At 45.4% G+C, this 27,941-nt stretch overlaps 1 protein-coding gene across 1 annotated transcript in view; it reads left to right on the forward strand.

Annotated features, from left to right (window-relative positions):
- Nucleotides 1-27,941, forward strand: part of qsox2 (quiescin Q6 sulfhydryl oxidase 2) — a 106,181-nt gene that overhangs the window by 59,667 nt on the left and 18,573 nt on the right. The window contains exons 9-10 of the mRNA XM_078226269.1: nt 10,831-10,953; nt 14,387-14,537. Of these exons, the coding sequence (XP_078082395.1) occupies nt 10,831-10,953; nt 14,387-14,537 (274 nt within the window). The remainder of the gene's footprint in view (nt 1-10,830; nt 10,954-14,386; nt 14,538-27,941) is intronic.

Genomic DNA, 27,941 nt, shown 5'->3' on the forward strand with positions numbered 1-27,941 from the left:
CTCTGCACCCTTTCAATGGCTTCAACATCTTTCCTGTAATGAGGTGACCAGAACTGCGCGCAGTACTCCAAGTGGGGTCTAACCAGGGTCCTATAAAGCTGCAGCATTATCTCCCGACTCCTAAACTCAATCCCTCGATTAATGAAGGCTAGTACGCCATACGCCTTCTTGACCGCATCCTCCACCTGCGAGGCCGATTTAAGAGTCCTATGGACCCGGACCCCAAGGTCCTTCTGATCCTCTACACTGCTAAGAATGGTACCCTTCATTTTATACTGCTGCTCCATCCCATTGGATCTGCCAAAATGGATCACTACACACTTATCCGGGTTGAAGTCCATCTGCCACTTCTCCGCCCAGTCTTGCATTCTATCTATGTCTCGCTGCAACTTCTGACATCCCTCCAAACTATCCACAACACCACCTACCTTGGTGTCGTCAGCAAACTTACCAACCCATCCCTCCACTTCCTCATCCAGGTCATTTATGAAAATGACAAACAGCAAGGGTCCCAGAACAGATCCCTGGGGCACTCCACTGGTCACTGACCTCCATGCAGAGAAAGACCCCTCCACAGCCACTCTCTGCCTTCTGCAGGCAAGCCAGTTCTGGATCCACAAGGCAACAGCCCCTTGGATCCCATGCCCTCTCACTTTCTCAAGAAGTCTTGCATGGGGGACCTTATCGAACGCTTTGCTGAAGTCCATATAGACCACATCCACCGCTCTTCCTTCGTCAATGTGCTTGGTCACATTTTCAAAGAACTCAACCAGGCTCGTAAGGCACGACCTGCCCCTGACAAAGCCGTGCTGACTACTTTTGATCATACTAAACTTCTCTAGATGATCATAAATCCTGTCTCTCAGGATCCTCTCCATCAACTTACCAACCACTGAGGTTAGACTCACCGGTCGGTAATTTCCCGGGCTGTCCCTGTTCCCTTTCTTGAATATAGGGACCACATCCGCAATCCTCCAATCCTCCGGAACCTCTCCCGTCTCCATCGACGATGCAAAGATCATCGCCAAAGGCTCCGCAATCTCCTCCCTCGCCTCCCACAGTAACCTGGGGTACATCCCATCCGGTCCCGGCGACTTACCAACCTTGATGCCATTCAATAGTTCCAACACATCCTCTTTCTTTATGTCCACATGCTCGATCCTTTCTGTCCTCCGCAATCCAGCAGTACAACCACCCAGATCCCTTTCCACCGTGAATACCGAGGTAAAGTATTCATTAAGCACCTCCGCCATTTCTAACGGTTCCGCACAAACTTTTCCCCCTTCACCTTTTAAGGGTCCTATGCCTTCACATCTCATCCTTTTACTCTTGACATATTTGTAGAAAGCCTTGGGATTCTCCTTAATCTTACCCGCCAAGGTCTTCTCATGACCCCTTCTCGCTCTCCTAATTTCCTTCTTAAGCTCCTTCCTACATCGCGTATACTCCTCTAAATCCTTAACACCTCCTAGCTCTCTGAACCTTCTGTACGCCTCTCTTTTCTTATTTACCAGGTTCATCACAACCTTCGTGCACCACGGTTCCCGTACCCTACCAACACCCCCCTGTCTCATCGGAACGTTGTCATGCAGAGCTCCAGACAAACATTCCTTGAAAATCCTCCACTTTCCTTCGGTACTTTTCCCCAAGAATGCCTCCTTCCAATTTACCCGTCTAATTTCCTCCCTGATGACACTGTATTTCCCTTTACTCCAGAGAAACACTTTCCTAGCCTGCCTGACCCTATCTCTTTCCAATGCTATCGTGAAGGAGATAGAATTATGATCGCTATCCCCAAGATGTTCACCCACCGAGAGATCCTCCACCTGTCCAGGTTCATTAGCCAGCACCAGATCAAGAACAGCCTCTCCTCTAGTAGGCTTATCCACATACTGTGTCAGGAAACTCTCCTGGACACACCTAACAAACTCCTCTCCATCCAAACCCCTAGCCCTAGGGATATTCCAATCTATGTTTGGGAAATTAAAATCTCCCATCACGACAACTCTGTTATTCCTACATCTCTCCAGGATCTGTTTCCCCATCTGCTCCTCAACATCTCTGTTACTATTGGGCGGCCTATAGAAAACACCCAGCAAAGTTACCGACCCCTTCCTATTCCTAACCTCCACCCACAGAGATTCCGTAGTCAGTCCCTCCACGGCGTCCACCTTCTCTACAGCCGTGACACTATCCCTGATCAACAGTGCCACTCCCCCCCCCTCTCTTGCCTCCCTCCCTGTCCTTCCTGAAACATCTAAAACCTGGCACCTGAAGCACCCAGTCCTGTCCCTGAGACATCCAAGTCTCCGTAATGGCCACCACATCACAATTCGAAGCAGCAATCCACGCTCCAAGCTCATCCACTTTATTCACTACACTCCTGGCATTAAAATAGACACATCTCAGACCTTCAGCCTGAGCACTTCCCTTCTCCCTCACTCGTCTAACCTCCCTCTTACCCTGTCTACATTCCTTATCTATTTGCGAGCTAACCTCCTCGCTCTCAGTCCCCTCATTTCGATTCCCTCCCCCCAACCTTTCTAGTTTAAAGTCTCTCCAGTAGCCTTAGCCAACCTTCCCGCCAGGATATTGGTCCCCCTGGGATTCAAGTGCCACCCGTCTTTTTTAAACAGGTCACACCTGCCCCTAAAGAGGTCCCAATGATCCAAGTACCCAAATCCTTGTCCCTTGCTCCAGTCCCTCAGCCACGCATTAATTCTCCACCGATTCCTGTTCTCACTCTCCCGCGGCACAGGCAGCAATCCCGAGATTACTACCTTTGCATTCCTCTTTCTCAGCTGTCTACCCAACTCCCTATATTCTCTTTTCATGACCCCTTCCCTCTTCCTACCGATGTCAGCAGTACCTATATGCATCACGACCTTGGGCTCCTCTCCCTCCCCCTTCAGGATTTCTGGGACTCGACCAGAGACATCCCGGACCCCTGCACCAGGGAGGCAAACCACCATCCGAGAGTCCCGTCTGTGTCTGCAAAAACGCCTATCTGACCCTCTCACCGTAGAGTCCCCAATTAGCACTACCCTCCTTTCCTTACCCCTTTGCACTACTGGGCCAGGCTCAGCTCCAGAGACACTGCCACCGCTGCTTCCCCCAGGTGGGCTGTCCACCCCAGTAGTACTCAGACAGGAGTACTTATTATTAAGGGGCACATCCACCGGGGTGCTCACCATCACCCGAGCTTTCTCCTTCCTCACTGTTACCCAGTTACCCTCCTCCCGAGGGTACCAAATAAACCTGTTGGACTTTAACCTGGTGTTGTGAGACTTCTTACTGAAATAAATGTGCAGCCATTGACACAATGGCAAAACTAAAATGATTTAAAGATGGTCTGATGTACTTTTACCTCAATATTGCATATCTTTGCGTATCTGGGCATACGTGTCCACCAACCACTGAAAGTGGCAAACGCAGTTGGAGAAGATAGTCAAGAAGGCCCTCCATCAGTCGGAGCACTGAGTATAAAAATTGGCAGGTCATGCTGCAGCCGCAGTTAGGCCTCTTTTAGAATATTGTATACAATTCTGGTCGCAACACTACCAGAAGGATGTGGATTCTTTGGAGAGGGTGCAGAAGAGGTTTACCAGGATGTTGCCTGGTCTGGACAGTATTAGCTATGAGGAGAGGTTGGAAAAACTCGGTTTGTTCCCACTGGAACGACAGAGGTTGAGGGGTGACCTGATAGAGGTTTACAATGACATGGACAGAGTGGATAGTTAGATGCTCTTTCCAAGGGTAGAAAGGTCAAGTACTATGGGACATAGTTTTAAGGTGAGTGGGGAAAAGTTTAGAGGAGATGTGCGAGACAAGTTTTTTTTACTCAGTGGTGAATGCCTGGAACGCGCTGCCTGGGCAGGTGGTGGGAGTAGGTATGATAGCAGCATTTAAGGAGCATCTAGATGAATACATGAATAGGATGGGAATGGAAGGATATGGACTGTAAGTGCATACGGTTTTAGTTTAGGCAGGCATCATGATTGGTGCAGGCTTGGAGGGCTGAAGGGCCTGTTCCTGTGCTGTACTGTTCTTTGTACAACCTCCATATGCCTAAGCATAATTCCCTCCGCTTATGCCACCAAAGTAATATTTAAATGCTGCGTCTGCTTCTACTGCTGCCAATCTTCCTCATAGTGCATCAGGTTGCCAAATAGGTAGGGCTCTAGAGAGATGCAACTTCTGCTTTTTTTTTCTGTACCCAGCAGTGAGTAAAGTCGCCGTACTCCTAGGTGACCATAGGCTGCTCTCCCCTTTGAGGTGGGGGGGAGGGGGGAGCCGACTGGTGGTGATTTAACCTGAGGGCCACCACACCTCAGGTGGGAGACAAGATTTAGAAGGCGGGGCCTCCATGTATAACCTCAGCTGGTACAGGAATTGAACCCGTGCTGTCGGCGTTGCTTTGCGTCACAAACCAGTCGTCCAGCCAACTGAGCTAAACTGACCTAGCAGTGCTGCTACGACAGGCGTTTAATTTCATTTTGTTTGAATTTCATGAGCATGTCTGTGGCTAATTTTGAGATTGTATCCTCTTTTAAAGGCAGGAACAAATTTGGTCACCAGGAAGGAACTTGTAGCTCTATATTTGTGGATCGCAGGAATGATGTCTGCACCATGCAGTGATGCTTGTTGTTCTTTGCTTCTCTGTGTAAAGGTGCTGGGCACAGCACTTGTCAGTAATGACGTGGAGAGAAGTTAGGAATTGTGCACGGTACTTAGTTTCCTGAGTTGTCACACCACTAACAATTACCAAAATTGCCAAAAAGTGCTGTTGTCCATACTCATTTTTTAGCATTTTAAGATCACTGCCTTATAAAGTTTAAAAATTGTAATTGCAAAGATATATCTAGCAAACCAATTCTAGCACTATTCCACTAAAAGCCTGGTTGATCACTAAATTATCACTATGTACCAGTGAAGTCTGCAAATGTATGTGTATCTACGAGGATTAAAAAAACAACTAATATTTAATATATTTTAATCCAGTATATCTGGGTCACATACAGTCATTTCAAAAGGAGGAGGAAGATGCCATTGATTATCTCATGCTGCCGACACAGACATACTTAAAATTGCAGATTTGCAAGGGTCGACCCATGTCTTCCATAACAGATGGAACACTTAACTGTCTGGCGATTAAATCCACTTAACTGCAGTTTGGAGTAAATCTAGTGTTCCCAGTCAAACCACCAGATGGCGCACCTTGTGTTCCGGTAGTGTTGAACCTTTGGTTTGATGATTGGGATTAACTGATGTGTGTTAGCGTGGTTCCTGCTGCCAGATTGTAGAGCAAGGCTGATCTTAGCAGGCTTCTGGTTAAAGGGAGCTAAGTGGAAATAAATAATCCCTGTAGATGAGAATCAAATTGGTGGGGGGCGGTGGGATGGTGGGGGAATAGCCGAAAAATTAAATAGAGATTGTTGTACAAACTATTACTTGAAAGATTAAGGAGATGATTCTCCCAAAAAATTCCAAGTTGTTGAATTTGTGTAAAAACTGAAGTAAATCACACTGGTTTTCTAAGTGGGAGTTTCAAAATGAATCTCCCACACTCTATGTACTGCAGAGTGCACTGGTGTGAATCGGGGCGGGGCCTATTCCCACTGGAGAGACCGGCAACATAGCGCTGAGTGGCCATTGAGTATGCGCTGATTTTTGAGCGCTGAGTATGACACATGAGCAGTGGCCCCTTTCTGCTGGCCTCTCGCTGGCAGGCCAGCTCAGTCGCTAGTCAGCCTCGCAACCCCTGTATCGTCGGCCATGCGACCCCCACCGTGGCTCGATCGCTGGCTGTCTCTCTTTCCGCTCTTTCCCCCCCCCCCAAACTGGACATGTCCAGGCTCCGATCACTGGCCTCCCTCTGTCACAGATCCCAGTACAGTTTGGCAGCGGAACCCACTGCCCCCCCCTTGGCACTGTCCCATTACTGGTGAACAGTGCCAGGGGGCCCAGGCTGGCACTGCCTAGGTGGCAATGCCCAGGGGGCACCCCGGCACCTAATCCTCTGGAGGGCCTTGATTGTCCCTACCCCACCCCCCCTTTTTTCTCCAGTGGGGCCAGCTCGCCAGCTCCCTGCAAGTTGTGGGGAGGGGGGGGGCTAGATTTCAGTCACGGGCCCGCTATTACGATTTAAACTGCATTAGAATTCGCTTTTGAATACATTAGGCAGCTCTGCACCGATTTCTGGCATGCCACTGCTCCAAAAGCAGCGCAACAGGATGGGAGAGTCGCTTCCTAAGCCTTTCGAAATTCATATGAAAATTTGAGACTTTATATTTGAACTTATTTTCTGTTTAGTTGGTGTTTTCTTATTTACTGTGCAGGTTATATCAGCAAAGTTTTCAGGGACAAAATATTTAGTTACGCAAGCGGTAATCACTTCATTTGTGTGCCAAATGTGCAGCAAATATTAGAGAGCGGTGCCATCAAAGAGCTTTAATAATTGTTCAGATGGAATATGCCACAAGAGTTGCAGAATTGTTACAGGGCAGGAGGCGGCAATTCGGCCCATCATGTCTGAACTGGCTCTACAAATGAGCAACTCGCTTAGGGTGATTCTCCCACCTTTTCTCCATTCCCAAAGCACCTTCCTTTTTTGAATGAATGCTCTGTGATGTACAACAAAACATCTATATTTAAATGAATTCCAGCAGAGTTTATTTCTCAATTACAGCTGTGATTTTTTTTTTTTAAATTCATTTTTGGGATGTTAGCATAGTTGGCTGGACCAGCATTTATTGCCATCCCTAGTTGTCCTTGAGAAGGTGACAGTGAGCTGCCTTCTTGAACCACTGCAGTCCCTGAGGTATAGGTACACCCACAGTGCTGTTAGGGAGGGAGTTCCAGGATTTTACCCTAGCAACAGCAAAGAAATGGCGATATATTTCCAAATCTGGATGGTGAGTGACTTGGAGGGAAACCTCCAGGTGGTTGTATTCCCCGATCCCTGCTACTGTCCTTCTCGGAACCTTGGTGAGTTCCTGCAGTGCATCTTGTAGATAGTTCGTTCTTCTAAGCAGCAACTGTAGCTGAGGGACCAGAGAGGCTGTGATAATACTCTGCTGCTCTGAAATTCACCCATGGATGATACTCCATCGATGATCTCTATCCCATGAGTCAGGAAAATCATAGAATCTTTACAGTGCAGAAGGAGGCCATTCAGCCCATCGAGCCGACACCGACCACAATACCACCCAGGCCCTATCCCCATAACGCCATGCATTTACCCTCGCTAGTCCCCCTGACCGTAAGGGGCAATTTAGCATAGCAAATCCACCTAACCTGCACATCTTTGGACTGTGGGAGGAAGCCAGAGCACCCAGACGAAACCCACGCAGACATGGGGGGGAATGTGCAAACTCCACACAGACAGTGACCCAAGCCGGGAATCGAACCCGGGTCCCTGGCGCTGAGGCAGCAGTGCTAACCACTGTGCCACGATGCTGCCCAAAATACCTGTCCTGTGTTCAGCAATCCCCCGTGTAGAAACTGAATGAGGAGTCAGTCCTACAGGGACTCACTGCTGCGAAACCACTTTGCAATGAGATGATGCAGTCCGACGCAGCCTGATCAGACAAGCCCCAAATTATTCGTTAAAATCAGCAAATTTGGAAAGATTATTTTGTTTGCTAGTTGTGCAAGTGCATTTTTAGCAAGTTTAACACTCGTTTAGAAGTCTTTGCTCTAGATGGCACATTGTTAGTAGCTTGGTTGTTCTTTTGGGAATGGCTCTAAGTGCCCTCAAGCACTCAACCCTCGCAAGAACAGTTCTTGCTAAATTCTGAAGAAAATGGCACTCAAAGGGATCTTTTTGCTGTTAATTTGTCGGGTTCTATGCTGTATTCAGATTTCTTTACTATTTGTAACTGAATAATTCACTGCTTTGAATGCCAACTGTATAAAACTCTTTCTCCATGTGATTTGTTTTTTTGAAGTTTTATAAATTCAATCGTTCCCCCACCACCTCCCCACACGCCTTTATTCCTATTAGCCTTCAATTAAATGATGTCACTTGGCTGAGATAATGTGATGGACAGATTAACACTGCACTTTCTTAAAGGAAATCACGACATCTACAGATTTGATCCTCTAACTGACAGGAGGGATTAATTTTTCAGACAGATATTTTTCAATAATGCCAGACACTTTAAGATTCTGTTGGGTTTAAACCGTCAAATGGAATTGTAAAGAATGCTGGTCTGGAAAGACTTTGCAAAATATGTTACATTTGGAATCTTGTTTTTTTTTTAGTATTCATGATTATTGCTCAGAAACATGAAGGTATTAGTTTTATTTTGTTTCTGTTCAGTACAATGCAGATTGTTAGATTTTGTGTAGTGAATGTAGTAAATACCCAGCCCCCTTTTCTGATCTTCTCTGGATGTTACACATGGGCCTGTTGAACACTGTTAAGGGGCTTATTTTTTCGTTTCTCTTCCTGTTTCTTATCTTTTTGAGTTAACATTTTGCAGTCCAAGAAGGTTTGATTCCCAACTTGGGTCATTGTCTGTGTAGTCTGCATGTTCTCCTTGTGTCTGCGTGGGTTTCTTCCGGGTGCTCCAGTTTCCCCCCACAGTCCGAAAGACGTGCTGGTTAGATGCATTGGCCGCGCTAAATTCTCCCTCAGTGTACCCGAACAGGCGCCGGAGTGTGGCGACTAGGGGATTTTTCACAGTAACTTAATTGCGGTGTTAATGTAAGCCTGCTTGTGACGAAATAAATAAACATAAAAGACTAAGTGGTGGGAGCAGACCCCCTACTTGCACACCTTGACCAGTGGTAGAAACCTGTGTTTATATTGTGCCTTTGTTATCTCAGGACATCCTCAAGCATTTTGTAGCCAGTGTAGTGACTGTAATGTGTGTTCATTTTCTTACCCACACCACTCAACCACAATGAAATCAATGTCCTGAAATTTGAATCTGTGCCTTCAGCTGTCATGACATACATAGAACCACAATGCTGTACTGTTGGTTTGCTTTATGGCAATATGCAACAGGTTGCATGAAATCTGTTTTGTGAGCACAACTCTTTACATCCGGTCCACAATGAATTTGTGCAACACGTTTTTTTTATTATTTTTCTTAGACTGCTGCGCTGCCCGGTAGTACAGGTGGAGCAACTCTGCTTAATCCGCATAAGGATTTATGTACTGAGCCTGGATTATGATTCCTGGTCTTGGCACGAAAAGATATTGCCATTATTTTTTAAAAATCACAAATCAAATAAACTATATTGATTGCAAGGCTCTCTTTTGAATTGAAATGTCATTTGTTAATCTTGTGAAGTACAAACTGGCTGCAACAATTGGCAGATGTCCCTCTGTGACAGAAGGAGATCTAATAGAGTAATGAATCATAGCATCTGTTATTGGGATTTAGAAAGCTTAAGGTAGATTGTCCAGTATTTCTAGAGAGGAGTGGAGGGAGGGATCAGGGGATAGGACACTGAGGGGTAGACTTTATATATTTATATATAATGTTCGGAGCATTATGCATTGAGTTTTCTCTCATTTGTCCTTGGGGTGTGGGTGTCACTAGCTAAGCTAGCACCCCGAATTACCCATGAGAAAGTAATGCTGAACGATATAGTGTGTGTAGTGTAGATACACGCAGAGAGCTATTAGGGAGGGAGAATTTTGACTCTGCGATATATTTCCGAGTCAGGGTGACATGCAGCTTGGAGAGGAACTTGCAGGTGGTGGAGTTGTCATGCATCTGCTGCCCTTATTCCTCTTAGTGGTAGAATTCACAGGTTTAGAAAGTACTGGCCAAGGAACCTTCATGAGTTGCTGCAGTGCATCTCGTCGATGGTACACCTTACTGCCAGCGTATGTCAGAGGTGAAGGGAGTGAATGTTGAAGGTGATGGGGTGGGGTGTTAATCAAGCGGGCTGCTTTGTCCTGCTTCTTGAGTGTTGTTAAAGCTGTGCTCATCCGTGCACGTGGAGAGTATTCCATCACACACTTGGCTTGTGTTTTGTTGATGGTGGACAGGTTTGGAGAGTCAGGAGGTGAGTCACTCGCTGTGGATTTCCCGGCCTCTGACCTGCAATTGTATTTATTGGGCTAGTCCAGTTCAGTTTCTGGTTAATGCTACAAGGATGTTGATAGTGAGGAATTCAGTGATGGCGTTGAATGTCAAAGGGGAGCTGGTTGGATTCTTTCTTTTTGAAGATGGTCATTGCCTGGCATTTGTGTGGTGCCAATGTTACTTCTCACTTAGCCCAAGCTTGAATATTGTCCACGTCTATCTACATGACTTGAACTGTTCAGTGTCTGAGTTGCCGCGAATGGTGCTGAACATTGTGCAGTCATCAGCACAAGTCCCCAATTCTGACCTTTTAATGGATTGAAGGTCGCTGATCACGCAATTGAAGATGTTTGGGCCGAAGACCCTACCCTGAGGAACTCCTGCAGGAATGTCCTGGCACTGAAGTGGTTTACCTTCAACCACAAACATCTTCCTTTTATGCTAGGTATTACTCTGACCAGTGCAGAATTTTCTCCCAATTCCCATTGACTTCTGTTCTGCTAGAACTGCTTGATGCCACATTCTGTCAAATGCTGCCTTGATATCAAGAGCAATCACACTCATCACACCCACTTTGACGATTACAGTGTTATGTTATCATTGTTCATAGCATGGTTCTGATGAACTGCAAGTTGCGCAGTCATGAAATGCTAACCACAATTGAAATTGAAAGCCTTATAACACAATGTAAGTTTGTCAAATGATCATGCTTTGTTATGTAATGATCTTCAGCTCTTGGGAAAATCTTGCCCAGTGAGTAACTTTTTCTTATTTTTTTTGGCAGCTGTTCCCTGGTCAGCAGCCAGTGGTGAAGTTACTGGAAACACTGCAGGAGTGGTTAGTGAGCCTTCCATTGGATAAAATCCCATATGATGCAATCCTGGATTTGGTGAATAACAAAATGAGGGTATGTATCTTGCTTGCCACAGAAACCACTACCTGATATTTGTTCGCAGTAAAGAAGGGAATGTTTTTCTTAGGCGCAAATTCTCAAAAAACACTTCTGCAGGTAAAGTAGAAGATTTTCTGTTAATGCGATAGCTGGATTTATGTCTTGTGATGATTGTGACAATATTTCTTCACAAGATAAAACTGCATTAATCTCCTCGCTGCCTATTTATTTTTATTTATGGCTGAGGTTTCAATAAGAACACCATCTCCTGAAAAGTCTTATTTCATTGTCTGGAAATACTTGCAAACTGTTCTCCCTTAGTTTGTGGTTTCAGCTTAGAGCATAAATCTCATTGTCAGTGCCAAATGTTTTCAATCAAAATCCATGAGACTTTAAAAAAAAAAAAAATTTTTTAGGCAATTTGGGGGTGAAGAATTTTTCCAGTGGGAATGTACAGTCATACTGCCATGGTCATAGGGGTTCAGAAGGCAATTTGTCTTCCCTTGTGTCGGTGCAGTGTGTACGATGTTAGCCACTTGGTCCTGAGTCAAGAATTGGGCGGCACGATGGTTAGCACTGCTGCCTCTCAGCGCCAGGGACCCAGGTTCAATTCTGGCATCGGGTGACTGTGTGGAGTTTGCACTTTCTCCCCGAGTCTATGTGGGTTTCCTCCCACAGTCCAAAGATGTGCGGGTTAGGTGAATTGGCCATGCTAAATTGCCCCTTAATGTCAGGGGATTAGTAGGGTAAATACGTGGGGTTACGGATATAGGGCATGGGTGGGGTTGTTCTCTGTGCAGGCTCGATGGGCCAAATGGCCACCACCTGCACGGTAGGGAGATGATTCTATGATTACCCTTGCACGACTGAGTGGAAAATCTTGAATAATTTTGAATGAAAGCCTCCAACGTCAAGTTGCAATGTGTGATCACTGAAAATCACTCTTTTCTGTGTTCCTCTCCCAATCTGGGTCTGTCAGTTAATTTATTTTTTGTTCTTTTCACTTTGTTGTTGAGGTCATGAACAGTCATGAACAGACTGGGAATAGAGGGATACAAACGGATGGTCTAGTTAGGAACACATGATCGGTGCAGGCTTGGAGGGCCGAAGGGCCTGTTCCTGTGCTGTATTGTTCTTTGTTTGTTGCTATGCTGGATATTAGGACTCTGAGATTCTCACCAGCCGCATGGATGGTTGGTATGAAAATAAAGATCTGCGGTGCTGTTATGAGGTGAGGTTAAGATATTGTCAGCATGTTGTCTTAATTTATTCTTTCATGGGTTGTGGGCGTTACTTTAAGACCAGCATTTGATGCCCATCTGAGTGGCCTGCTAGGCCATTTCGTTGGGCAGCTAAAAGTCAACCACATTACTGTGGGTTTGGAGTCACCTGTAGGCGAGACCATGTTAGGACAGCAAATTTCCTCTCTAAAGGACACTGGTGAACCAAAGAGGGTTTTTTTTTTTAACAACAGCCAATGATAGTGATGGTGATCATGAAACTAAGATTAGCTTTCAATTCCAGATCTTATTAATTGAATTTAAATTTCACCAGCTGCTGTGGTGAATCTTCCCCAGATCTAGTGTGTATAGTAAGTGATCTGGAAAAAATATCATTGGGATGTGTTCTGAGCCACCTTTGCTTGCAATATGTCTTATCCCCAAGCAATCTTTCGTTTATTGATTTTAGTGAGACGAACCTGAACTTCTCAGCTGCCAGGGAGCAGACTTGTAGCGGGGCAGTATAAATGTTCTTGTTAAGAAGAGACCAACTAGTTGTTCATAGTGAAAAGTCTGATATCAACCGCTTTTCTTGGGGGTTTCAATTTGAGCAGGAATATTGCAACTTCAAAGTGCATTTCTAAGCTAGCAGCAGGTTATTTTTTTCTAAGAACTGCTAAAGTGGGGACTTCCAGAACCCTCCTTAAGCTAAAATGAATTGCGAAGGAACATTAATTATCTCTGCTCACTAACTTTTTGCTGACTGGCTGATTAAATTTTTTAAATATTTTGCCAGCTACCAACCCTTCCTAATATTGTAATCTTTGTGTTTGCAAACAAAAATGCTCCTGGTATTGTAAATGAATTTTGTTTCATTGCAATTCAACACGATAATTGGTGCCTGTTTTCTGGGATTGCTGCCATCTTAAAGCATTTATTGCAGGCTGTTCAAATGTGACATTCGCATGTTGTTCGTCTCCAAAACTCCTTGCGGCTTGTTTATTTTCAATGACATTGGTCACAATGCTGGAAACAGCGGCATAATCTGCATGCAAAAGGATGTCCTCAGTAAAAAGTGAGCATGAAATATTCAGATTGTCATCAGAACCCAACTGGCTCACTGATGTTTCTCAGGGAAGGAAACTGATCACATTTCCTCAGTCTGGTCTGTTTGTGACTCCAGTCCCACACCAGTTGACCCCTACCGTTTGTTTCCCAGCGGTGAGACCAGCGAACCATGCAAAATGCCATAGACTTCAGCAGAACCAGAAGGTCCTGAGGCAGTCTGCAGCAAAACCTATCCCAGGGTCTGGAAAATTCCTGCCAATGTGTTTCTCTTAATTACTCTCTGAAGTAGCCTAGCAAACTATTTAATTGCATCAAACCGTTGCGGTGGTTAAATAATGCCGTCCACCTCCTTGCGCAGTGATCCCAGCCAAGTCCACATTTTGAGAATGAATTTTTGAGAATCAATTAGCATAGGAACATAGGAGGAGGCCATTTGGCCCTTCAAGCCTGCTCCGCCATTCATTATGATCATGGCTGAACGTCCAACTCAGTAACCTAATCCTGCTTTTTCCCCATAACCTTTGATCCCATTCGTCCCAAGTGCTATATCCAGCTGCTTCTTGAATACATTGAATGTTTTGGCATCAACGACTTCCTGTGGTAATGAACTCCACAGGCTCACCACTCTTTGGGTGAAGAAATGGCTCCTCACCTCCGTCCTAAAATGGTCGACCCTGAATCCTCAGGCTGTGATCTTTTTTTCATCCAAAGTATTTTTTGCAGACTCAAGTCTATTTCTATACCTTATTTCTAGAGGTTTGAGTGTGTCCCTTGCCAATGATTTACTTCATTATCCAACTAGCAAGGGGTGGATGCCCAAGCTAGATCTGTTCTATTTCCACTGCCTGGCCATTAAGTTGTTTTGTGGCACATCCTGTTAACTTAGTTTAGATAGTTGCTTTAGATATGGAACATGATATCCCTACTTATCAGGCTGAGGAAGTCTTCTATGAGGACCTGTCCTGGGTAGAGATAGCAGGGGCCTCCATTGTTTCTGTCGTTGTCAATCCAGCCGACTGATACTAAATCTGTCTTAATCATGGGAAAAGAGAGAGGGAAAACTATTGTAATATTCAGTTAAGTTTTGACATACCTTTTTTATACGAATGCAGCCCAAGTATTCTGTTCAGTTATTTTCTATGTGTATCATTCTCTTGCAGATATCTGGAATGTTTCTTGCAAATCGTATCGAGTGGGTCGCCTGCCAGGGCAGCCAGCCTCAGTACCGAGGTTACCCATGCTCACTTTGGACACTCTTTCATACCCTGACAGTACACGCTGTGACACGCCCTGAAATGCGAATTCTCCCTGGTAAAACCATTTATTTTCAAAGCAGCTTTATCTTCTGTGACCCAAAATGATTGGCCTTGTCTGAGAAGTTAATGGTGCTAATGACCAGAAAACTTGAACGTTAGGGGTGGAATTCTCCCACCCCACAGTGGGTTTGGTGCTGAGTGGGAGCAGAGAATCTAGCAGGAGCCAAAGAGTGAGAAACCTGCCAGCAAAAACACTTTGTAATCGGGGTTGGGGGGGGGGGGAGGGAGCGGGGTGCACGGTGGCACAGTGGTTAGCACTGCTGCCTCACAGCGCCAGGGACCTGGGTTCAATTCCGGCCTCAGGTCACTGCCTGTGTGCCCCCCGTGTCTGCATGGGCTTCCTCCGGGTGCTCTGGTTTCCTCCCACACTCCAAAAATGTGCGGGTTAAGTGGATTGGCCATGCAAAAGTGACCCTTGTGCCGGGGGATTGGCAGGTTAAATATATGGGGTTGTGGGAATAGAGCCTGGGTGGGATCGTGGTCAGTGCAGACTCGATGGGCCGAATGGCCTCCTTCTGCACTGTAGGGATTCTATTCTATTCTAATACTCCCAATGGCTGGTTAGTCTTCCCGCTGTCTAGTGGCGTCAATGCCATCTGCATTCATTTGCATCTTAGTAATGCTTATTAAAATAGCTGGCTGCTGGCATTTTTTTATTCATTCATGGGACATGGGTGTCACTGGCTGGCCTACATTTACTGCCCATCCGTAGTTGCCTGAAGGCAGTTGAAAGTCAACGACATTTCTGTGGCTCTGGAGTCTCATGTAGGTCAGACCAGGTGAGAATGGCAGATTTCCTTCCATTAGTGAACCAGGTGGGTTTTTACAACAATCGACAATGGTTTCATAAGAACATAAGAAATAGGAGCAGGAGTAGGCCATCTAGCCCCTCGAGCCTGCCCCGCCATTCAATAAGACCATGGCTGATCTGAAGTGGATCAGTTCCACTTACCCGCCTGATCCCTATAACCCCTAATTCCCTTACCGATCAGGAATCCATCTATCCGTGATTTAAACATATTCGACGAGGTAGCCTCCACCACTTCAGTGGGCACAGAATTCCAGAGATTCACCAGCCTCTGAGAGAAGAAGTTCCTCCTCAACTCTGTCCTAAACTGACCCCCCTTTATTTTGAGGCTGTGCCCTCTAGTTCTAGCTTCCTTTCTAAGTGGAAAGAATCTCTCCATCTCTACCCTATCCAGCCCCTTCATTATCTTATAGGTCTCTATAAGATCCCCCCTCAGCCTTCTAAATTCCAACGAGTACAAACCCAATCTGCTCCGTCTCTCCTCATAATCAACACCCCTCTTCTCCGGTATCAACCTGGTGAACCTTCTCTGCACTCCCTCCAAGGCCAATATATCCTTCCTCAAATAAGGGGACCAATACTGCACACAGTATTCCAGCTGCGGCCTCACCAATGCCCTCTACAGATGCAGCAAGACATCTCTGCTTTTATATTCTATCCCCCTTGCAATATAGGCCAACATCCCATTTGCCGCCTTGATCACCTGTTGCATCTGCAGAATGGGTTTTTGCGTCTCATGCACAAGGACCCCCAGGTCCCTCTGCACAGCAGCATGTTGTAATTTCTTTCCATTTAGATCCAATTTGCTATTATTTCTTCCAAAGTGAATAACCTCGCATTTGTTAACGTTATACTCCATCTACCTTATCAAACGCCTTTTGGAAATCCAAAAACACCGCATCCACCGGTTCCCCTCCGTCAACCGCACTAGTCACGTCTTCATAAAAATCCAACAAGTTCGTCAAGCACGACTTTCCCCTCATGAATCCATGCTGCGTCTGCTTAATCGAACCATTCTTATCCAGATGGCCTGCTATTTCTTCTTTAATGATGGATTCCAGCATTTTTCCAACTACAGACGTTAAGCTAACCGGCCTGTAGTTACCCGCCTTTTGTCTATTTCCTTTTTTAAACAGCGTTTCATGGTTATCAGTCGATTCTTAATTCCAGATCTTTATTATTGAATTCAAATTCCAACATCTGTCATGGCGGGATTCGAACCCGGGTCCCCAGAACCTGAGTTTTTGGATTAATAGTCCAGTGAGAATACCACTGGGCCATCCTATTTGGTCTTCCAATTTTGTCTTACACAAGTGGGAATTTGTGTCGGTCTAGAACCAGATTGATAAAGAGTGGCGCGCAGAAGGCAGTCCTCCGTTCTCAAGAGACTTTGAGGTGAGTACGACATACAAAGCCTACCTGCCACAGTATTGTGCTGTGCACCACCCTACCAGGGCAGATTGATTTCTGCCCCTGAACTCCATGCTGAGCTGGCCTTCATGGACAGCACCGTGCTATTGGACCCGTTGACGGTCCTGCATCACCAGATCGGAATCAGTACTGCACCAAGGGTTGGGGAGTGCAAGATATTGCATCTCCCCTCCTTGGGCGATACACCAGTGTCTACCTGAACAGCAACATACTCCGGGACTCATGATAAAGGTCCAAAGTTTGACCGGAGTTGGGGTGTGAGGGAAGCCGGGGTTAGGGAAAGTGCGTGAGCTGATGAAGACCAGGGGTGCAATGTGAAAGGAAGAGTGTGCGAGAAGGGATGCAGGAAGGGCAAACACAAAGGTGAGGGGAGGGGGAAGAAGGGAAGTGTACAGTGGGACAGATGGGTGGGGGGGTGTGAGGGCAAGGACTCATGGCAGGCAGAGGGACATGGAGGTGGATGAAGAAGACAAACAATGGAAGGCTGAAGCCAAGGGAAGGGGCGCTGGATCCCAGCAAGGCTGCATGAAAAGTAGACAAAGAAGGGGGTTGAAAGGATAGCGTGTGTATTGCTGGAAGAGGACGCAGACAGATCTAGAATATGAGGTGGGACAGTGTTCATGTGGCACATTAGGGATGGGCTGCAGTGGTTTGTGAAAGTCACTGTTGTCCATAATCCTCTTCAGTAGCAGGAATGATGTCAAGGCTCCCATTTGCGTTTTGGGGCTGGCAGACAGTGTAGGCATTCCTGCTGTGTAATGGAAATGAGTCACAGATGATAGACAATCCAGGGGCTATGTGGACCTCCATCTGAAGTCTTGAGATAGGAGACAGTGCAGTTGCGCAGCTATCATGCAACAGGAGAAATCATTGGAAGCATGGTGAAGCCCAGCTGCAGGGACTGTGTGCACATTTAGTGTAAAGTCAACGTCCTTGGGCTGTGATGGGCTAAGTACTGGGCTGCAGAGGATATGGTGACGGGGCATTTGCAGCCTGTGGATAGGGAACACTGAAGCCGGCATGATGGGGGGGCAACTCCTGGAAGTTACAGTGCACACTGTCTCCAGATGGGGTGTGTCCAGGTCCACTCACGGCAAAGGGGCCTCGCAGGTGAAGGATTCGACAGGATCCAGGTCAATTCCACAGGACACAGACCCCATTGCCCAGGAAGCGACAACAAGCCAGAATTCAAAGTTTGTACTTCCAGCTAAGCACAACTCAATAGCCTCACGTCAAAGTTTCCATTGCTGCATAGAAGGCAGAAATGAAGTTAAGAATCATCAAATCCCTACAGTGCAGAAGGAGCCCATTCGCCCCATCGAATCAGCACTGACTCTCCGAAAGAGCATCTTACCCAGGCCGGTCCTATCACCATAACCCTGACATATACCATGGCTAACCCACCTAACCTACACATATTTGGACTATGGTTGGAAACCGGAGCACTTGGAGGAAGCTCACGCAGACACTGGGAGAACATGAAAACTCCATACAGATAGTCACGAAAGGCCAGAATTGAACCCAGGTCCCTGGTACCGTGAGGCAGCAGTGCTAACCACTGTGCCGCTTGGAAGTCTTAGAGTGAAGAGGACACAGCTGCATCAATTTTGCTATCCCGTCAGTGAGGGGGTGTTCTGGATTAACAATTAATAATAATAAGTCTGTCAACACCAGGTTAAAGTCCAACAGGTTTATTTGGTAGCACAAGCCACTAGCTTTCGGAGCGCTGCTCCTTCATCAGCTAAGTGGGAGTTCTGTTCACAAACAGGACATATAAAGACACAAACTCAATTTACAAAATAATGGTTGGAATGCGAGTCTTTACAGGTAATCAAGTCTTAAAGGTACAGACAATGTGAGTGGAGAGAGGGTTAAGCACAGGCTAAAGAGATGTGTATTGTCTCCAGCCAGGACAGTTAGTGAGATTAACAATTAATGCCAATCTTCAGTGGCCAAATGGATTCCATTCATTCACCATGAGCAACCGAAAGCTCATAGTTACACCAAGTCAGTGATTGGAGTGCAGAGCCACGTTGGTCCAATCATGAAATTCACAGGTTCTTGCCCACCCGTCCCCCACGGGACCCCAGATGTCTCACCTGTGGAATTGCTGCTTATGTGCATGCACGCGCATGTGTCCGTGTCCCAGGGTGAGGTAGCATGAGGAACATTACAATCTAGGCTGCCAAAGCGTAGCTGCCCCACTACTTCCATTAGGTCTCTCTTTCACACCTTCCTTTTCCGCGCCCTTTAACCATTCTGGTCTTCAATATATCTTTTCAAAGAGGAGACAAAAGTGAGAATGGATCTCGTGGTCCAGGCAGCTTTTCTTGGAATCTTCATTTGACGCGGGCGGTGAAAGAGAGAAAGGCATTGCCGCACGCAGCTCCAGCAGGAGGTGCTGTATGGGGGACATGGCCAGAGGGAGCCAGATCGTCAACAGGAGGTTGAGGATCTGAGCCACAGACAGTGGAGACGACTTGCCACACGAGGGGACTGCCATCGACGTGTCTTCTACCTTGCACATGGGTGAGAGACAGGGAAAGGCTGTGGTTGTCGGGAGATTTAATCCACCATATATGCCACATGCTGCAAGAAGACCCGACGCCACATGGGTTTGGAGGCTTCTCCCTGTCAGTGGCTCTGAAGTGACGGCAGCACTCACTTTCTTTGCCTCTGAGTCTTTCCAGGGATAAACTGGGGACCCGCAGAGCTTCACAGTTATCAACTCATCGGTGTATTCAGGGGGTGACCCTTTCTCTACAGGAAGGCCGGTCATTATTTAAACTTTCCTCTGGGCGAAGATATCCAGGCTCAGAGATTCCCAGGTTTTGCAGTTATCTCAGGCTTTCTAATTGCAGGGTGCAATTGCCCTCACCTATGTGTCTCTTTGGGCTCCCTGGCAGCAACCTTTAATTTTTGTCAACTGCAAGAGCTTCCATTCCATCAACTTGCAGCTGATGTGTGACCATCGCAAGTACATGCTGTGCGTGTGTGCCTGGTTCCCTGGGAGTTGCCATGAGGTTGTTGCGTGAGGCCAAGCTCTGCATTGTCACAGGGGGATTTGCTGTTCTTGCTGGCAAGCTCTACTGCAGCTTCTTCAAACTTTAGAGGTCAAGGATCTCTGATGTTTACATTCCCTTTGTCTTTTTGTCTGTGCCATCCATATCAATTACAGCCACACCCACCACCCTTCACCGTATAATTCTTATCCTATTTTCTTTGCCTGCAGTTCTGATGAAGGGTCATCCTGACTCAAAACATTGGCTTTATTCTCTCTCCACAGATGCTGTCAGACCCTGCTGAGATTTTCCAGCATCTTTTGTTTTTGTTTCAGATTCCAGCATCCGCAGTATTTGGTCTTTAACCTCCCAAGCTGGAGAGGTGAGGTTAGTGTGTTTCTTTGAGCCGTCCATGGGGTAGAGCACGTGTCTGTGGACCTGGACTCTTTGAATAAGGGCCCTGAAGACTTTTGGCGATGAAAACCGCTGCGGTGGATAAATCAGCTGCCAGTCCGCCAGGTGATTTGGAGGGGAACTCGTCTGTGCATCATTAATAAACTTCCAAACAGAATCTGCTGTGGGATCCAGCCATTCTGGTCAGCGAGAAAGATGCTGCTGGAGCCTCCTGCCACTGTAATTAGTCTTGTAAATGGAGAATTCAGTCCTGTAATTTGTCTACTCTGAATGTTTGTTTGTACAAATGACATTGATCATTCGCAGCTTCCAAACATGCCTCGTGTTTCACAGCCAATGAACTACTTTCTGAAATGTACTTTCTGAAACATGGCAACCAATTTTTCTGATTCATGCATTCGGACCATTGCTGATTGTCAATAAAAGCCCTGTGTGCAGCAAGGTACCACAAATGGCATTGCGAAATAGACATTTTGTGATATTTGTCGAAGGATAAATATTGACCAAGTTGCCAGGGAGAACTGCTTTGCTCTTCAAAATAATGCCACAAGATCTTTTAAGGATGGCTGTGAGAACAAATGACTTATCATCCGATGGATGGTAACTCTGACCCAGCAGCTATCTCTCTGTCATGCCCTGAAGTTTAAGTCTACGTTATGTGTTCAATTCCCTGGAGTGGTACAACATTATGACTCAGGTGAGTTCCTAATCTCTAGTGCTCACAGATGGCAGATCTTGTCCTCAAGTTTGTCCAGCATATTCGTTCTTATTTAACTGCTTCAGTGAACATATAAATTGGGAGTGGGCCACTCCATCCTTCAAGCCTGCTCCGCCATTCAATAAGATCATGGCTGATGTGATTGTAACCTCAATTCTACATTTCGGCCTACTCCCAATAACCTTTCACCCTGTTGCTTATCAAGAATCTATCTACCTCTACCTTAAAAATATTCAAAGATTGTGCTTCTGAGGAACAGTTCCAAAGACTCCCAACCCTCTGAGAAAAAGGTTCTCCTCATTTCTATCCTAAATAGGCAGCCCCTTATTTTTAAACAGTGGCCCCTAGAACTAAATTCTCCCACAAGTGGAAGCATCCTTTCCACATTAGCCCTGTCATGATGCCTCAGGATCTTGTGTTTCAATTAAGTCATCTCTTACTCTTCTAAACTCCAGCAGATAAAAGCCTAGCCTTTCCAACCTTTCCTCATAAAGAGGTTAATGTGATAAACCTTCTCTGATCTGCTCACACATCTTCATCTTTACAATATGGAGAAGAATACCGTACCCAATACTCCAGATGTGATCTCACCAATGCCATATGTAACTGGAGCATGACCGTATTTTTGTATTAAATTTACCTCGCCATAAATAACATTCTATTAGTTTTACTAATTACTTGCTGTACCTATATACTAACCTTTTGTGATTCATGCACTCAGACCATTGTTTGTCATAAGAACCTATTTGGTTCATTAGCATCCTTTGCGGAAAGAAATCTGCTGTGCTCACCTGGTCTGGCCTACATGTGACTCCAGAGCCACAGCAATGTGGTTGACTCTTAAATGCCCTTTGAAATGTCCAAGCCACTCAGTTCATGGGCAATTAGGGATGGGCATGAAATGCTGGTCCAGCCAGCAATGCCCATTTCCCTGGTGAATGTAACTTTCCCAAGTTCTTTGCTCCTTTCCCTTTCCTGATTTATAGCTATTGCTAATGACTAATGTTAATAGTGCCATTTCTTCAGTTAAAACCGACTCAATATCTATTCCCTATCTGCCTTGCGTTTATCTTCCATACCCCTTAATGACTAAATCCCTATCTTCAGTGTCCTTTTGTTACAGTATAAAACAAAACATTTTAGTAAGCTCTGTCCTTTGTTTAATCTTTGGTTTGCGCTGAGTTGGTCGATCACAGCAGGGTGCCTGAGATCATCTTTGTTTCGATCGGCCAGCAAGGAGAAAACTAAGCAGGTTGATTTCTTCCTGATGCAGTGAACCCTGCTGGAAAATAAAGGGTGTGGGACCAGATTGAGTTGAGCGTATGGTAGGTACTGAGTCAATACTCGCAAGCAAAAGGTGATCAGTTTTAGGAGACTTCATGTACCTTTGCAACTATACCTCAGAATGAATTGTTTGTGGAGAGAAAATCAGGAAATGACAGTTCATCCATTTGCTCACTTGCACCAGCTGGTCTTTGACATTTGTACACAGAGATGAGTCTGTCCGTTACTCTTGATGTACTATTTTAAGAACTAGGTCAGCCAAGACAGCTGGATTATGTGCAGAAATGTTTGCTTCTTATTATTTGCCTATATTGACTATTGTAACTAGTGAAGATCCTTTAATCCTGCATTGCAAGTCGGTGGGTTGTTTGTCCACTTTAAAGATTAGGATAAATTAAATTGCAGAAGTTGGGGTGGTAGCAGCAAGGACAGGAGGATTACACGTTTAAAAAGTGTGTTTTAATCAATTATAGCTCACTTCTACCAAGTCCAAATAAAATGAAATGCCAATGACTAAATATTTATGCTGGTAAGACATAGGTTGATATATTATAGCTTGCCACGTTAATATTTTGTAATATGCATTAGGCTATTTATTTGCACATACTTTAACGTTGCAAACATTTTGACTGTCTTTACATGGTCCATATCTGAATCTTCCCTTTCTGGCCTTTGTCTCTACCTGCTGAGTAAATCCATTTCTTTCTGCTTTTAAGGGGGATTCACCAGCTCTGCTCTGTCAGAACCACAATCATGTTTTTACTTCCCATAGCCATTATACTCAAATGAAGCAGATCTTTTAAAGGAATGCAAGTATTTACACTAATGCCAGCCAGTACCAATCAGTTGGAAAGATTATGGTCTTGATCCTGTTGGATAAACCAAAGGACTAGGAGGCTACTGTTCGCATCTCAGCCAAGTGTTAAAAGAGTGAGCATCTCAATTGTCGACCAAAGCATTGGGGATGAGCAATTTGATTAGCAAATGACCCTGCTGTAACATCAAAATAAATTATGGTTAGCACTGCTGTCTCAGCGCCAGGGATCCGGGTTCGATTCCAGCTTGGGTCATTGTCTGTGCAGTCTGCACGTTTTCCCCATGTCTGCGTGGGTTTCCTCTGGGTGGTCCGATTCCCTCCCACAGTCCGAAAGGCGTGCAGGTTGGGTGCATTGGCCATGCTAAATTCTCCCTCGGTGTACCCGAACAGGCGTCGGAGTGTGGCGGCTAGGGGATTTTCACAGTAACTTCATTGCAGTTTTAATCTAAGCCTACTTGTGACACTAATAAATAAACTTTAACTTAACCCCACAACTGAGTACGTTCCTTGCATTTCAACATTTATACCAGACGAGGGAGCTAATGAATTCACGGCCAGGTCCCCACCCAAGGAAAAGATTAAATACTGGGACTGTAGCTCTTGGGGGGGGGGAAAAAAACAGAAGGATTTTGGATCCTTTCTTTCTTGTTTAGTAACAGTTTATCATGAGTCTTTACTTTAGAAAGTGTGCTTCTTTTCACAAGCATCAGACATTTCCAAACCGAATTGGCAACTTTGGTACAGCGCGATTTAGCGCGAAATCGGATATTATGTGATCGCGCGACGGACCCTTTTTTTTACTATTTCCAGCTTAGTGAATTAGCGCGACCCTGATTTGGCACGACCCCGATAACATTCGCGATCACATTTTATGAACCCCAACCATCGCGTTAAAACAGGGCTCCACTGTATTTATAACTTTTAAAGAAAAATTGCTTAACAGTGTTGCAGTTTGTCTTCCTTTATCTTTGCTTTACACAGAATAAACTTTTTTTTTCACTGTTCTAATAATTCTTGAGAATTTTATTCTGCCTAATTTACCATTGGATGGGCTGTGGAGTATGTCCTGGGAACCTGCATGAATTTATGGCCCAGGCTTCTCAATAGGAAAGTTAAAGTTTATTTCTTAGTCACAAGTAGGCTCACAATACTGCAATGAAGTTATTATGAAATTTCCCTAGTTGCCACACTCTGGCGCCTGTTCGGATACACTGAGGGAGAATTTAGCATGGCCGAAGCACCCGACCAGCACATCTTTCATACTGTGGGAGGAAACCGGAGCACCTGGAGGAAACCTATGCAGACACGGGGAGAACTTGCAGACTCCGCACAGGCAGTGACCCAAGCCGAGAATCGAAACCGGGTCCCTGGCGCTGTGAGGCCCCATTGCTAACCACTGTGCCACCATGTCGCCCCAGGAAGTCTCTGACCAAAGTGGCACTTCAAATGGCAGGCATTTCCAACACACACTGCAATTGTGTAGTTAAGTTTAATAATTTTTTATGGTATGTATCACTCTGTTTCAGTCTTCAACTGGTTCCCGCTGGCTGTGGAAGCAGCAGGGTCCAGTGAAGAAGCTGAAGGACTGAGTGGCTAATTGTAGGGCAAGTGTCAAGAATGAAGTGGGACTAAAATGACAGGCACAAAACGAGCAAGAAAATGTATCTGTATTAATATACTTGGCTGACTTAGAAAGGAAAGATTAAAACTTCAGTAATATGTAGGTGATTAATGGTGGGCAGACTGAAAAGCAATTTCTTAAGCATAATGGTCATTTTAATGCCCATTAAAAATATCAGTGCCAGGCATTGCTAAGTCTTGATTAGAGTCAAAATTGTAACACCAAGTAGCGCATGGCAATGAGAATTACATCCATTGGTGAGAAAATTAATACTGTACATTATAGATATTTATATTTTAACCAGATGTTCTCAACGCTGCAGGGAAAAGCCTGGGAACTACAAGCCGGTGAGCCTAACGTCTGTGGTGGATAAGTTGTTAGAAGGTATTCTGAGAGACAGGACCTACAGGCATTTAGAGAGGCAAGGACTGATTAGGGACTGTCGGCGTGAGACTGGTAAATCATGTCTCACGTATTTGAGTTTTTTGAAGGGGCAACCACGAAGGTAGATGAGGGCACTGCGGTCAACATTGTCTACATGGACTTTAGCAAGGCCTTTGACAGAGTACCAGATGGTAGGTTGTTGCATAAGGTTAAATCCCGCAGGATCCAGGATGAGGTAGCCAATTGGATACAAAATTGGATTGACGACAGAAGACAGAGGGTGCTTGTAGAGGTTTGTTTTTCAAACTGGAGGCCTGTGACCAGCGGTGTGCCTGAAGGAATTGATGCTGGGTCCACCATTATTTGTCATTTTATATTAGTTTTGATGAGAATTCAGGAGGTTTGGTTAGTAAGTTTTTAGATGACATCAAGATTGATGGCATAGTGGACAGTGAAAAAGGTTATCTAGGATTTCAACAGGATCTTGATCAATTGGGCAGTTGACTGATGAATGGCAGATGGAATTTAATTTAGATAAATGTGAAGCGATGCATTTTGGTAGATCGAACCAGGGCAGGACTTATTCAGTTAATGTTAGGGCAATGGGGAGAGTTATAGAACAAAGAGATCTGGAGGTTAAGGTTCATAGCTCTTTGAAAGTGGAGTCAAAGATGGGCAGAGTGGTGAAAAAGGCATTCGGCATGCTTGGTTTCATTGGTCAGAACATTGAATACAGGAGTTGGGACGTCTTGCTGAAGTTGTACAAGACATTAGTACGACCATCTTCTTGGAATATTCTGTATGGTTCTGGTCACCCCATTATAGAAAGAATATTATTAAACTAGAAAGAATGTAGAAATGATTTACTAGGATGCTACCGGGACTTTATGGTTTGAGTTATCAGGAGAGGCTGGATAGACTGGGACTTTTTTCCCTGGAGCGTAGGAGGCTTAGGGGTGATTTTATAGAGGTCTATAAAATAATGAGGGACACAGATCAGCTAGATAGTCAATATCTTTTCCCAAAGGTAGGGGAGTCTAAAATTAGAGGGCATAGGTTTAAGGGGAGAGATACAAAAGGGTCCAGGGGGGCAATTATTTCACAGAGGGTGGTGAGTGTCTAGAACATGCTGCCAGAGGTAGTATTAGAGGCAGGTACAATTTTGTCTTTTAAAAAGCATTTAGACAGTTATATGGGTAAGATGGGTATGGAGGGATATGGGCCAAATGCGGGCAATTGGGACTAGCCTAGGAGTTTAAAAGAAAAGGGCGGCATGGACAAATTGGGCCGAAGGGCCTGTTTCCATGCTGTAAACCTCTGTGACTATGACTAAAAGTACCTCCAGGTGTGTCTCTTTTCACTATTCAATTTCTGTGTTCTTTTAGGACGTCTTATAGGACGGGGCAAAGAGTATAAAAGTTGGGGTCTGATGTTGCGGTTGTATAGAACGTTGGTTCGGCCGCATTTGGAATACTGTGCCCAGTTCTGGTTGCCACTCTACCGGAAGGACGTGGAGGCTTTAGAGAGAGTACAGAGGAGGTTTACCAGCATGTTGCATGGTATGGAAGGGCTTAGTTATGAGGAGAGATTGGGTAAACTGGGGTTGCCCTCACTGGAAAGACGGAGGATGAGGGGTGACCTAATAGAGGTGTATAAAATTATGAAAGGCATAGATAGGGTGAACGCTGGGAAGCTTTTTCCCAGGTCGGTGGTGACGTTCACTAGGGGCCATAGGTTCAAGGTGGGGGGGGGGGAGGTTTAACACGGGTATCAGAAGGACGTATTTTACACAGAGGGTGGTGGTGGCCTGGAATGCGCTGCCGGGCAAGGTGGTGGAGGCGGACACACTGGGAATGTTTAAGACTTATCTAGATAGCCATATGAACTGAGTGGGAATGGAGGGATACAAAAGAATGGTCTAGTTTGGACCAGGGAGCGGCGTGGGCTTGGAGGGCCGAAGGGCCTGTTCCTGTTCTTTGTTCTTTGTTCCTCCTTTGCAATTTTCCAATTGTATGCATTTTGCTCAGAATTTTTCTCATGGCCATTAAATGCCTCCAGTCACTAGATTCCTTTACTGATGTTATTGATATCAATTTCTGAGCTTGGTTAAGGCCTAAGCTTTTATTGAAGATGTGATTGATATGTGGCAGGCTATGGAAGAGCTATGTTGAAATGGTTATTGAGTGTCTTACCAGGAAAGACTCGAGGATGATAGCAGCTTTGAGGAAACAAGGGGTTTGCTGTTGGTGTAAGGGGTGGTGACTGCAGAGGTTACGCATGGTATGCGAGAGTGTGAAGAAGTTGGGAATAACTGTGGGGAACTGGTTGTAGGAACACTGAGTGGGATTGAAATCTGAAACCTTGAAGGACTTCAACATAGTGGAGCTCAGAGTTGGGAAGACTGTGTTTGACAATTGCGTGAGAGCCCTGGGAACATTTGGGAAGTGGGATTGATGCTTAGTATACGGGGAAAGCAAAGATGTGAGACTGTGGGATCTCTGGAGAACGACTGAGATTCTTCAAAATGTCAGGGCAATTGGAGATCTGTGGCAGCCAGAGAGTGGTTGAAGGAACCAAAAGTCTCTGGGAGTGCAGAGCATAAGATTTTTAAAAATAGGAGCAGAAGTAGACCATTCAGCCAGTCAAGCCTGCTCCACCATTCAAGAAGATGTCAAAAGAAGTCCAAAGATGTGCGGGTTAGGTTGATTGGCCATGCTAAAAAAAATTGCCCCTTAGTGGCCTGGGATGTGTAGATTAGAGGAATTAGTGGGTAAAATATGTAGAGATGTGGGGGTAGGGCCTGGGTGGGATTGTGGTTGGTGCAGACTCGATGGGCCGAATGGCCTCTTTCTGTACTGTAGGGTTTCTATGAGAAAAAAAGATCATGGCTGATCTGATTTATGGTCTCAATTTCACTTTC

This window comes from Mustelus asterias, chromosome 13 (assembly GCF_964213995.1).
Source record: "Mustelus asterias chromosome 13, sMusAst1.hap1.1, whole genome shotgun sequence".
In the NCBI taxonomy this organism is placed as follows: Eukaryota; Metazoa; Chordata; class Chondrichthyes; order Carcharhiniformes; family Triakidae; genus Mustelus; species Mustelus asterias.